Source organism: Canis lupus, chromosome 1 (assembly GCF_011100685.1).
Source record: "Canis lupus familiaris isolate Mischka breed German Shepherd chromosome 1, alternate assembly UU_Cfam_GSD_1.0, whole genome shotgun sequence".
Taxonomy (NCBI): domain Eukaryota; kingdom Metazoa; phylum Chordata; class Mammalia; order Carnivora; family Canidae; genus Canis; species Canis lupus.
The window spans coordinates 69,119,525-69,133,258 of record NC_049222.1 but is presented as its reverse complement, the minus strand read 5'-3'; the positions used below and the strand labels follow the sequence as shown (position 1 = coordinate 69,133,258).

Below are 13,734 nucleotides of genomic sequence, written 5' to 3'. Positions count from 1 at the left end.
AAACAGACAATTTCCAGGCCTATGCTGGTTACTTATTTGTGGTCCACGATTATATGAAAAAATACACCACATGATTAGCTGAACTTTGTCAGCCAGTCCCCAAATGGCCGAGTCACACGGTACCGTCAGCCAGAGCTGACGCTGCTGTCCCATAATCCACCCTGTGCCCTGAGGTCTGCGGTGGTGCAACTCATTACACAACTCCCTAGGCCATCTTCATTCAGCTGCTTCCCAATTTGTGGTGGCTTTGTTTCATTTGTGGAGTTTGGGCTGAGTTACCTAAGAACCCCCCAAGGACAAACAAAACTGTTTTTCCATAAACATCAGTATCATTAAAATGTAGGTAGCTCAGAGAAATTCCAGTGCTCTCAGCGAGGGAGTGCTGGATGGACTCAAAGGCTAAAGAAAAGAGGCAGGGGGTATAGCTGCAGGCAGGACTTTGGCAGTACAACTCAGAGTGGATGTGACTGAAGCCCGTAGGTCCGGTAATGGGGTCAGGGTCCATGTGCCTCTGAGATGAAAAAGGGGCATGAATGGGTGACAGCTGTCAGAGAGCCTCTGTATTCTCAAGACCATGACCTTGGACTCTGAAACCCATTTTGTAGATGGAACAGGGCAAAAACCTACTTGTCTTTGATATGTCGGGCACAATTCTGGCTGCAATAGTTTCCTCCAGAAAGACACTCATCTACGTTGCCATACTGACAACAGTTCTCACAGAATTGAAGCCCTTCTACTTTCACCGGATCCTTCAACCTGAAAGGCATCCCGGTCTTCTCTGAAAAGACTAGAAGATGAAAAGGAGAAAACAAAACAAAATAAAAGAATTAGAATCGTGACAGAAAACATTCCAAAATACACTTAAACTTTTTCTTCTAATAATCTTGTTGTTAGCGACACAATAAGAGAATAATGTTTGTTGAATGAATGATTACCAATCTACAGTGCTTGGAGAGGAGAAGGAAAGGGGCGTGGGCAGGAACTGCTCAAATCATTTACATAAGAAAAAATATTCCGTAGAAAAGATAAAAAGTTCACCCAAAGCTTTTTCTACAGAATTCAAAGTAAAATAAAGAAAACTTCATTACTAAATCCAGAAGATGAAACTGTCAACCTACAGAATCCTATTTTATAGATGAATCTTTGACAAAATTTAAGAAGGATCATCTATGCTATTCACCTTTTGATGAGTGGTTTTGTTCTACTAAATTGGTTAAATCATCATCTATGTGGCTTTTCAGGTGGGAGATCTTCTAAATCGTAATTATCCAAACCATTTAGGAACTCAGACTTCCTTTTGCCTGAATTGTAAGGCTAATCATTCATTCAGCAAACATTTATTAGGCACCAATTTATGCTAGACACTGATAATGACAGTACAGACCTTGCCCAAGAGAGCTCACAGTCTAGAAGAGAAGACAGGCAAGAAAGCCAGTATTTATAATAAAATGTGATACATGCAGTTAAAGCATGAACAAGTTCCAGAAGTAGTAAAGAGAGAGAAGTGATTCACTCAGCCTGGGATGAGATCAGGGAAGGATTTTCTGATATAAAGCCTCAAGTGGGTTTTGAAGCCTGGAGGAATTTACCAACTGGACAAAGACAGAAACGGCTTCCCAGCCAGAAAAAAAACAGTATGAGCAAAGGCAAAGGAGCATGACACCACATGACGTGTTGAGAGAATTACGTGGAACTCAGTGCTGCTGGCACTGCCAGCCCACGGGGTACAGAGAGCAGAACAGAGAGCGAAGAGACACAGCAGGCGGGGGGGGGGGGGGGGGGGGGGGGTGGCACGCCCCCCGGGTCTCTGTATGTTCAGTTACAGAGACCGTAAGAAATCAGTGAAGTGTCAGAGAAGCGATCTACCAAAGTTTCTCTGATTTCAAGGTGTGGGATTAGAAGCAGAGTGATTCTCTAGGTGGAGTCTGCAACAGTTGAGGTGAGAGCTGGTCGGGGGCTACATGAAGGCAGTGGCAGTGATTATTAGTAGGAAAAGCCAGATCTGAGACATATTTAGAAATAAAAACCAAGAGGACTGAGTAATATAGGCCATGGGACGGGGGGGAGAACAAACTCAGGATGACTCCTAGGTTTCTTGCTTGTCCACTGGGTGGTGGATGGTGCTACCACCAACTGAAGTATGGGTTACAGAAGAAAGAGCAGGCTTGGGGGAAGGGGAGAAAGAAATAGAAAATGAATCGCATTTCAGACATGTGGAGTTTGAGGTACCTGTGGGACATCCAGGTGGAGATGTCCAGTAGGCAGGTGGAAATACGGGCCTGGCACTCGGGGGAGAGGTCGGGGCTGGAGATATAGATTTAGGAGTCATCAGCATATAGGTGTTAGTTACAACCATCGGAGTAGATGAGAAAAAAAAGTGGCAGGCGTTTGGCTAAATCACCTGGGCAGGCTATTACGACACTGGCTCTACTTGGTAATTTCCAATTAACCTTGCGCTAGTACAGGTCTGGCATTAGGAAAGAAGACAGTTTACGGTTACTTTAAAATGCAAAAGTTGGTTCCATATGAGTCTTGTCATAGAAATTTACCTAAGAACACGGGACATGAAAATCACCCCGGATTTTCAAAGCTCCAGCCTATTACAAAACCCAGATATTCTTACTGCACAGCACTCAGGAGGAGGAACCGGCCCCGCCGACGACCCGTTCTTACCTTCCTGAGCCGTCGGTACCATCCAGGTTGTGGTAGCTGTTGCTTTTTTAACATTCTCCATCTCGCTCTCATCCGTGATGACCTCCAGGGCTCCGAACTCGTTGACCCGAAACTAGCGACAAGGGAGACAGGCAGTTAAGCAAAGCGCGGGGTCGCCCTACAAGTCCGCGGAGGCGATCGCATCTAGGGGAGGCCTCGGCGGACACCAGGTCCTTCGGGTCTACTGACATGGGGACGGGGGTGGGAGGGTGTGGATGGGGGGAGCCGGAACAGAGCGTGCAGAGTGCTGCCTGGGAGCCGCGGTCTTGGCGCCGCTGCGGGCCCGCCACGTGCTCGCTCACCTCTAACACCAGCTGCTGCGGCGACTGGTTTTCTTCCTTGGTGTTCCTACTGGCTTAGCCATCAAAATTAGTAAAAGAGGAATGACTGTTTTCCCAGGAATCAACTTTTCTCCCCCAAGGTCACCTAGTCCTAGAGAAGGAAATCCCTCTTCCAGAAATAATGACCGGCACTCGCGTCCCTGCCTCCCCAAGACCAGGCCAGGCGGGCTGAAGGCCGAGCTACGGGCCCGAGCGCCCCTTTCTCCCACCGTCCTTAGAACCTCCGTCCTGTCCCCTCCACCCGCCACAACAGGAGCTGAGATCTGAGCAAACCCGTAGGCCACAGCCCAGTTCTATCACTAAAAGTTACAGACATTCTGATGTAACTCTGACCCCAAATACTAAAAATTTCCTCTCACCTCAAGACAAGCCTCAAACCAATCACGTTTCTGCAACAGCCTGGCTGTAGTGTGCACGTGTTGGAGGCTTAACCATCACCCATGTGCAGGGACCACCCCTCCCACCCTCGCGGAGACAACTAGGTTCACTCTCCTACTGATGAAGTCCAGAGTCTCGCATATTCTTCTGTCTTTCCATAAAACAGAATGGCATTGAGGATCCACGCGTTTTGACAGCGAGGTGAAAAACCGGAAAGCTCGAAATTCAAAAGATCGTAAAACTTTTCGCTTAAAGTTTCTAGATCTTTTGCAGAAATCTATGTGAGCGTGCACATATGTCAACTTAGGACCTTCCATTTTCCAGTCTAAAATATCTGCTTAGTCAATATGCCAAAAAAATAATTCATTTAATCACTCACATTGTGCATGTACATCGGAAAAAGCTGAAGCGAAAATTACTATTTTTTCCACCAGGAAAACACAGCACCTTAAAAAATGTTATGCACATACTCAACAATGATTAAAAGCTTTTTGACCTGACAAAGCTGAAATGCTTTAAGAAAAGTGACAATGTTTCCTACTACATATTTCAGATACGAGTTCTCAGGTAACACGTGCGTACTACACCTAGTGTGCACACCCAAAAATGTTAGTCTAGGAAGTGGCAAAAAGGTAATTGAAAGGAATAGAGCTAAAGGTAACTCTTCTCTTTGGGAAAAAAAATAAAGTTTACCATGATCCACTCTGAAAAGGGAATATTTCAACCTAAAGCTGACAGTACCATCTACTGGGCAAGGGTAGAAAAAACAAGCCATAACGATTACTAATTAATGATATTAAAAAAACAAGACAGAAAATCAATTCTGCATGAAAGTTCAACAAAACGATAGGCATGAACTGTGCCCTTCAGTCCAGGTGAGTGATTTTCCTTTTATTATACGCTGATGTTGATTTATACACCTCCTTGAAAAATACAAAATGTGAGAAACAGCACGGTTTGCATTTGACTGAAAGTGTCCTGTCCTGGGTGGAAGCCTCCAAACCTGCGAGGCAGCCTGCGCTCCCGGCACCCCGGGAGCGTGCCCCTGAGTGGGATCCTTAAGTAACAGTTCAGAGTTATGACCCTTGGAAGCTTTAGGCTCAACTACTCTCAAGTTAAAAAGGTAATATTCCCACAATACAACAACCAATCCCAGTTATCTTTTCCTTCTAATATTTAATATTTATTGCCATTAACTGACCCACAGCCAAGGCATGAAGTAAACCTGTCACGACAATGAGGGACAAAACTAGGGCCTGCAAGCCAGGGATCCACAGTTGGGACTTCGGGGGAATCCGTGAATCCCGTGAAATACCTGCAAAATTATGTCACGGGCACATATATATTTCTCTGGGGGTGGGGTTGGTATATGGGGTTTTCATCATATCCCAAAAAGCATCCTATAACCCTGAAAAGGTAAAGAACATCTAGTCTCACCAAAGTGACTTTACCTCCAGAATCAACCTCAAAGTATTTTCGAAGTACCCTACCATATGCAAAAAGACATAGGGATCAATTTTGTTTCTTTTCCCTGGCATCTCAATTGGGATTTATCATCTTCCACGATGTCACTACTGTAGGAACACTGGATAACACAGGCCGTTAGGTGCCGCCCACGTCACTGGAGCTCCGCAGACGGAATTCAAGGAAGACTGACTGATACATTCCCTGACGTTTTTTTTTTCACCCAATAAAACACTTAGGTTTTGAAACGGGGAACACTTTTATGAACAGTTTTAGAGCCACAGAAACTTGAATTACTCCACCTTATTTCTTTTTTTCGAAGTTACCAGTTCTTTTAACTCAGACATCTAAAAAGCCGCATAAAAATTTGTCGAGTGGCTCCGATCCATGACGGAGAACATCGGGAATTATAAACTACACAGAAGAGACTTAGTAAAGCACATGAAACACATCAGCTGCCGCTGTGACCTGCCCTGTTGGGGGATGCGTCCGGGGCAATCCGACAACAATCGGGCCTGGAACACGCGAGGGGTGGCAGAGGTCTCGCTCATCTGGCTTGGCTGGAACTACCTTCAGTTGATTCCATCCTCCTCTTCACCTTTGCTCGCGGAGGCCAAGGATCACGCGCCGATTTCTGCCCCCATTTAATCACAGATCATTCAGAGACGCTGCTGAGGTCACTAGCTTTGTTTTATTCGTTTCAACGTTGACATGTGAGTGCTACTCACCAGTCTAAGAGCAAAGACACCTGGTAACTAAACATCCTGGAGACTCAATCACAAGGCAACACTGTACACCAAGAATGCTGTGAATGTTCCAGTTGGGTTTCTGCGCTGCTGTTGTAGGGTCTTGCTCTCAGCTAAGCGGCAACTATTGTTTTTTTATTTAAATTCAACAAATTAACATATATTACCAGTTTCAGAGGCAGCGTCCAGTGACTCATGAGTTGTACGTGACACCCGGAGCTCATCACATCCTGTGCCCTCCTTCGTACCCGTCACCCAGTGGCCCCGTCCTCCCCCCGCCCCGCCTCCCCTCCAGCAACCCTCACTGTCTCCTATGAGTCTCTCATGTTTGTCTCCCTCTCTGATTCTGTCTTGTTTTTCCCTCCCTTCCCCTAGGACCCTCCGTTTTGTCCCTCACGTTCCTCCTATGAGCGAGGTCGTAGGAGAGCAGGCTTCCTCTGCTGACTCGGTTCCTCGGCGTAACAGTGGCAACTCTTCTCACTGGACGAGATGCTGTCGCTCTCGGGAGCGCACGCGCGCTTTGCTGCAGATGCCAAATGGCTAAATCCTCGTGACCTAGAGGAACGATTCTGCGTGGGTCAGTCTCAGACATCACTTGGAAGTTCAGAGCGAGGGACGCGGGGGCAGGGAGTCCCCCGAGCCCCTCCCGCCACCAGGAGGCTGGCCCGAGAAACGAATCTACCGGTACCAGCTTGTGCCGTTTTCCCAAGTGGTGGGCAGTGTGGCGTCTGCGAAGCCGGTCCGAGCAGGTGTCCTGCCGATGAGGCCCGACGCCATCCCCGCCGCCGTGAAGATGTCTCCTCTGCAGCCCATGGCCAAGTAGCGCCAGGAGAACGGATTCCCGCGCCAGGAAGGCCCAGCCTTAGCCAGTTCTGCCAACACCTTGACCTTGAGTAAACGACGGAGCCGCCCTGGGCCTCGGTGTCCCCCTCCATGAAGCAACGACAGCGAGAGGAAAGACCTCCAAGGGATTCAACGAACGATGCAGATGGAGTGGAGTCAGTGGTACGTGTCCACAGTCGGTGTGTCCAGCGAGGGCCCTGGTGACCCGGCGACATGGCGCAGTGCACACGGGCCAAGGCCCAATGCCATGACTGGGGCGGCAGGAACCACAGAGGGGCCGTGGCCGGGTGGCCGGGGTGGCCGGCAGGCCTGAGGCTTTTACGCAGCAACGTCCTCTCAAATCGGCAGTGAGTTAAGCACCTAGAAGGTGTCCCCACGTCGGCCAGGGACCCCCGGGGGGGCACCCATCATGCGGCCTGTCCAGGAGAGCACCCCGCTTGCTGGGGACCCACATGCCGCCACCTCGAAGAGACACAAGCTTCAGTGATGTACGATGGCCAAGGCACCATGTGAGGGACTAGACCTGTTTTGTTCGAAGTTCTTTCTTAACATCTTGGTTTTGGGAAGATCAATTTCTCAATCAGAACCTCTTAAGCAACTCAGTAGTATCAGGAGCAAGCGACTTAGAAACCCTAAGCGACTTAGAAATCCTCACAATCAACTGGCTCACCCCTGAATCTCTGCAGATAAAAATGGTTATAAAGTAGAAAAAAATTTTATGTATTTATTTATTTTTTTTTTAGAAGTGGGCTTTCAAACTGTCTACAGTACATACAGTGAATTGGATGCATGGCAATTACCCAGGTAATTAGATGAGCCTAAAAGTCAAATAAAAAAGACTAGATTATAATACCCACTAAGTGCCTTAATTGCCTGATTACCTTAATAAAAGTAATAGGTTAATTCTTAAAATCCATTGCTTAGAAAACCTTCAGGCAATTTAAATTTCTTAGGGATGGAGAGTTCAAAATCTAACTGAACAAAAAACAAAAGTTATAAATTTCATCATCTACCTTCTCACACACACACATACACACACACACACACACACAAAACAATTGAGAAGGGCAGAAATATACAAGGAAAATACAAGAATAAAGCATTAAAAAAAAAAGGCAGCTTACATAATATATCACAAAGCCAGAAAAGATACAATTTGTTAAGTGCTTTCCATATGTTATTTTTTTCGATCGTTATAACCACCTTGTGACATAGATCCTATTTCCTCATTTTATGGATAAAGATTCTGAAACTTAGGAAATTTAAATTTAAATAACTTGACAAAGCTCATGCAGCTACTATAAGGCTGACATTAGGAGCGTCTGGAACAGTTTTGCTTTCTCACAAATTTTCAGCACTCGATTCCCATCGTATCTAATCCAGATGAACATTTGGAGAACGTTAGAGCTGATAAAAAACCTTAGTATTCATTTAATTCCTTATTTTACCAAAGAGGAAACTGGCCCAGAGAGACTAACGGACTTGTTCAAGGTCATACAGAACTAAAACCCGTATCTCCTTTCCAGATTGCACTGAACCTCTCTGCAATATTTTTTGTTAAGCCAGACTCATAAATAGATATGTTGGCACAGTGTAGTTAATTCAACGTAACCCAACTGAAATCTAAGTATTTTCCCCGTGACAGGTTGTCCAAGTCTCACCACTGAGGATGAACTAGACTGGGCTTGATGGAGATGCTCGTGGCGTAGCCACTAAAAGGTACTGGATTGGGCAGCCCGGGGGGCTCAGCGGTTTAGCACCGCCTTCAGCCCAGGGCATGGTCCTGGAGACCCGGGATCAAGTCCCGCGTCGGGCTCCCTGCATGGAGCCTGCTTCTCCCTCTGCTTGTGTCTCTGCCTCTCTCTTTCTCTGTGTCTCTCATGAATAAATAAATAAAAATCTTAAAAAAAATTTTTTTAATGAAATTCAAAAAAAATAAAATAAAATAAAATAAAAAGATAAAAGGTACTGGATTCCAGGCAGCCAGTGTGAGGGGGGCAGGACTTGCTAGTCAAGATAGGCCAGAGCACTGAGTGCTACAGAGGAAAGCCAAGTGACAGGCAGCTCGGGTGATTCCACGTTCAAACACCTGAGTGACCAAGGACAGACACAAAGTCTGAAAGGCCACAGACGGGTTCAAGGTCCCGCAGATAGGATCAGAGCAAAAACAAATTAGAAATGAGAGGTGGGGGTGATTGGCTTCCCCGATGAGCACCTGCATAACTAGGTTTTATAGGGCAGTGGATGCGGTCTTGGGGTGGGCTTACGGGAGGCCTGGGGAAGGGGGTTGGGTGATCACGCAGTAAAGGAGCTCGAAGCAGCATTCTCTGGAGAAGAGTTCTCATCTATATAGAAGCAACCTGGTTTACAGGAAGGACCAGCTTTCGAGCAAGTGATTACATAAAAAATCCATATTTACAGTATAAATAATTTAAGGGAGGAGAATAGCCCTGTCTATTCAATATTTTAACATTATCCAGTTTTTAAACAAGAAAACTAGGGCACAGGGAATGTGGTTATTCATTAAAGTTATCAAGTTCACTACTACAACACCCAGGAAGCAGGGCCTTCTAAGCCTGCCGCCTCCGTGCTGATTGTCCATCATGACAAAGTCAAACCTGGGTGATCCTCTGGAAGCTGTAACTCAGCTCCTGCGGCGTAAGCACACGCTGCCACCCCAAGTGGCGAAGGCTTCTGCCAATCTGCCAGCATTTCGAATTGTCTTGAAAATTTACTGTAGCAGAGATCTCAGCATCGTAGAAACCCAGCGCGTTATGCTTGATGCTTTTACTTCTCGTTTCACATGTGCAGTCAAACTTATTTTAACAAACACACACAGTTGCACACACAGACGGAGCTGTACTGAATAAAGACCTCTTACCTTTAAGTCACTTCCTGGTAATGTGCCTACTCCATCTTTCCAGTCCATAACACTGAAGACGTCAAACTCCTGGCCACTTGCGCTAGACGCAGATTCAGTCATGGTTTATTTTTGAAACTGGAAGGGGAAAGAAGGCTGATCATGTAATAGTCTACATACAGATCGGTTTTTATTCTAGTGGCCGTGGCCTCAGTTTCCCCTAACCACATAATTTTCTTTATCACAATACCCCATTATCCATAGATCTAAAAATACGTGCTTCAAAAATATCATTCTTCTCTAGTGCAATCCCTGGTAAATTACAGAAGAAAAAATATTACTAAAACGTAGAAGCTAAAAAGTGTCAATTTTTCTATTCTTAAAAACGAATTCACTGTTTCACAATATAGTCACTTAAAAACTCATGAATTGCTTGGGGGCATCTGGGAGGCTCAGTCAGTTAAGCATCTGCCTTTGGCTCAGGTCATGATCCCGGGGTCCTGGGACCCAGCCTGTATTGGGCTCCCTGCTTCTCCCTCTCCCTCTGCCACACCCCCCACTTATGCTTTCTGGCTCTAGCTGTCAAATAAATAAAATCTCTAAAATAATAAATAAATAGGGCAGCCCCAGTGGCACAGCAGTTTAGCGCCACCTGCAGCCCAGGGCATGATCCTGGAGACTGGGATTGAGTCCCGCATCGGGCTCCCTGCATGGAGCCTGCTTCTCACTCTGCCTGTGTCTCTGCCTCTCTCTCTTTCTCTTTGTGTCTCTATGAATAAATGAAATAATATCTTTAAAAATAAATAAATAAACAAACAAATAAAATAATAAATAAATAAAATAGAATTTCTTGCCTATTAAGTAGTTTGTTGTTATTGCTGCTTTAAGATATTGAAAAGAGAAGGGGTATAGATAAAGCACAGGATTAATATTAAATGTTAATAAAATAAAACCATTCAGATAATAAAAAAAAAAGAACAAGAAAATTCCAGTCCATTAGGACTGTCATCTACAGTAACTTTGTCAATTAGGTTTGTTGTATCAATTCAATGAATTCACAGTGTGATTGATTCTTTCAGTAAACTGATTTAATTCAGCTGAGATACCTGCCAATCTGATGTTCTGAAAAGTAAGGAAGTAGTCTTAAAATATACAGCAAATACTAAGGCTACGTTAAGATAACCAAGTCAGCCACCTAAATTGTGATAATGCTTTTTATTTGCATTTTTTTAAATTGCAAAATGGTTTTCCATGATCACATTGTTAGCAGTCACATTGATGTTGTCATTCTGAGACCATTGTCTATGTGGCATGGGATAAAAAAAAGTAAGTCATTACGCTGATGTCACTGATAAGCAATGAAAGATGGATAAGTCCAAAATTTGATTGAAAGTATCAGTATGAATTCATAATGCACTGTAATCTTTAAAAATTATGCATGTTTCCTAGCTTTGCCCACTGACAAAATCTGGAAATAGCCACCGGTCAACAGGAATGAGTAGCTAAGTGCTCGGACTGTGATCTCTAAATACCATTTTTCTGAGGTCTTCTCAGAGAAGGGGCTGATTTCTGTTCGGTGACAGGAAATGTGCAAGAGGAGTCTGGAATATCTTGTCAACCAAAAGCAAGGAAGCTATCAAAGACAACGGAGGTCATATCAAAAGGTCTTAGAGGCCAACTAACAAGAGCAGAAGAGGCTCCTGCTGGCCAAACCAAGGATAGGATTCCTGCAATGAACTGAAACACGTCAAATAAGTTTAAATCCGGGAGTTCATACTGATATTGAAAACAAACCAAGTGGGAAGCCCAGGTGGCTCAGCGGTTTAGCGCCGCCTTCAGCCCAGGGTGTGATCCTGGAGACCCCGGGATCGAGTCCCACATCGGGCTCTCTGCATGGAGCCTGCTTCTCCCTCTGCCTCTGTCTCTGCCTCTCTCCCTCTGTGTCTCTCATGAATAAATAAAATATTAAAAAAAATAAAATAAAAAACAAAACAAACCAAGTGATCACCTTTTGGGATAAGACAACTCATTACCTGGAAAAATAAATAAGGATTTACCCTGCCCCCATATTGCAGGAGACCCACGTGAACCGTATCTCAGGGGAACCAGATCATTCACTGGTGAGAGAAGTGTCAAGTTAGAGAGTTCCTGCTAATAAATAACGAAGGAAAGACAGAATCATTTTGAGTCCTCGATCAATTCATGGCTTTGGCAATGGCCACCACTGACCACTACGAATAGAAACCCAACACCACCTATGAAGTAGTCTTGCCGAGAAAAAAACAAAATCATGCCCAGTCGGATCAAATCTATTTAGAGGAAATACCGGAGACAAAGGGCCATGTGAAATCACACCATAAAAATACGTAAGTAGTAAAATTCAGATAGTCAGAAACTCTTTAGCAACATTTCTCACAGACCCTGGGAGGACCTGAGGCCCTTTCAAAAGACCCAAGGAGTCAAAACTATCTTCATAAATAGCATCTGCCTTCTTCCCTACGCTGACCTCTGCTCTGATGGTACAAAAGCAATAGTGGTTTTGTGGAACTCCTGGAGTGGCGGGGGGCACCCCACAGCAGGGGGCATCATTGCATCCTTTACCACCACGTACGTACGGGAAACGAATGCCCATTTCGCTACAGATCATCCCTTGATGAAGCAGAACTTTCATTAAGTCTTGATATTTGAATACATCTCTTTTTAATATTCTGTGTGATGAAACGGGAAGCACACATAAAGCCTCGGGTGTGTCAAATCACCAAGGAAGAGCACCTGTGAAGCATGTGCGACGCAAGCTGAACAAGCGGCTTTTTCCATGGAATGCCATTTCTTTAACAAACTGTGTTCACTCAGGTTTGGATACTGGGCAAATACTTTGTCAAAGATAAATAAAGTGAGCCTGTCAACGTCAAGGAAAACACTGACAGCGTTTGTTGCTGAAGATACAGTTTGAGCATTCGAGGGAAAAACCATGATTTGGGAAAATGTGTATCTACTACCATGAGCTTGACAGCTTCCCAGTAGCTAAATACTCTTCTAAGGAGATGGGTGGTGATATTCATGAATAAGATTTTTAAAATATTTTATACTTGACATATGTCAACATTTGGGAGATTTGCATAACTCAGTGAAGCAGTATTTTCCAAATAACCATGCTTGATGTCACTAAATTATGCAGGGAAAGGATCCACTCAAAGTGCATGACAGACCAATGGATTTTTAATTTAACAGAGTATAAAGAATTCATCGTCAGAGTTTCAAATTGCCCAACTTACCTTTAACAAACTACCACTTGTCAACTTTTGGTGTAGTATCACAGCAGAATGTCCACCATTCATGAGAAAGCTTAAAATGCTCCTCCCCGTTTCCAACCCCACATCTGTGCGAAGCAGATTTTCTTCCTACACTTCAACCAAAACAACATATTGCGACAGACTGAATGCAGAAGCAGATATGAAAATCCAGTCATCTTCCATTAAGCCAGACATTAAAGAGATTTACAAAAATGGAAAACAGTGCCCCCTCTCTCATTTTTCCATTTTGGAAACTATGATTATGTTTCATTAAAAATATGCAGACATATATTAATATGATAGGTTTGCTGCCATTTAAAAAAAATTCATTTAAATTCAATTTGCCAACACACAGTCTAACACCCAGTGCTCATCCCATCAAGTGCCCCCCTCAGTGCCTGTCACCCAATCACCCCAACCCCCCCACCCACTTCCCCTCCAGCAACCCTTTGTTCATTTCCCAGAGTCAGGAGTCTCTCATAGTTTGTCTTTCTCTCTAATTTTTCCCACTCAGTTCCCCTCCTTTCCCCTATCATCCCTGTCACTATTTCTTATATTCCCCATAGGAGTGAAACCATATGATGACTGTCCTTCTCCGATTGACTTACTTCACTCAGCATCACAGCCTCCAGTTCCATCCACATCGATGCAAATGGTGAGTATTTGTCCTTTCTGATGGATGCCATTATTTTTAAGTAACTAGTTTAAATAATCTACTCTGATTTTGAATATAGGCAATATTAATAGATACAACGCGCACAAACAATAGCTCTTCGGGGTTTTCAAGAATTCTTGAGAGTGTCAAAGAGACTTGAGGGCCTCTGCTGTGTAGGATAAGAACTTGGCTTTCTGCCATGTGGACACATACACACACACAAAGCAAGGAGTAAAAAAAAAAAATACATGGAAAAGGAAATCTGAAATTTAGATTAAGAGATTTAAGAAACATATTAATAAATCACAATATCATAATTCACAGATTTGTTTGGACTCTGATTCAAACTATTTTTAAAGACGACAATGGTTAGACAGGAAGGGAAGCATACATGCCAACTGGCTATTTGATGATATACAAAAACGCTGATGGTGATGGCCTG

The 13,734-nt window shown here is 44.3% G+C and overlaps 1 protein-coding gene across 7 annotated transcripts in view; it reads right to left on the bottom strand.

Annotated features, from left to right (window-relative positions):
- L3MBTL3 (L3MBTL histone methyl-lysine binding protein 3) overlaps positions 1-13,734 on the bottom strand; it is a 120,953-nt gene that overhangs the window by 87,172 nt on the left and 20,047 nt on the right. For 5 of the 7 annotated variants that reach the window (XM_038526761.1, XM_038526763.1, XM_038526765.1 and 2 more), the window contains exons 3-6: positions 9,366-9,482; positions 2,674-2,785; positions 2,230-2,304; positions 628-787 (exon numbers count right to left, since the gene is read on the bottom strand). In XM_038526761.1, the coding sequence (XP_038382689.1) occupies positions 628-787; positions 2,230-2,304; positions 2,674-2,785; positions 9,366-9,467 (449 nt within the window). In that variant the 5' untranslated portion in view covers positions 9,468-9,482. Of the gene's footprint in view, positions 1-627; positions 788-2,229; positions 2,305-2,673; positions 2,786-9,365; positions 9,483-12,619; positions 12,751-13,734 lie in introns of those variants that run through there. The other 2 variants (XM_038526766.1, XM_038526767.1) reach the window with 2 other exon arrangements.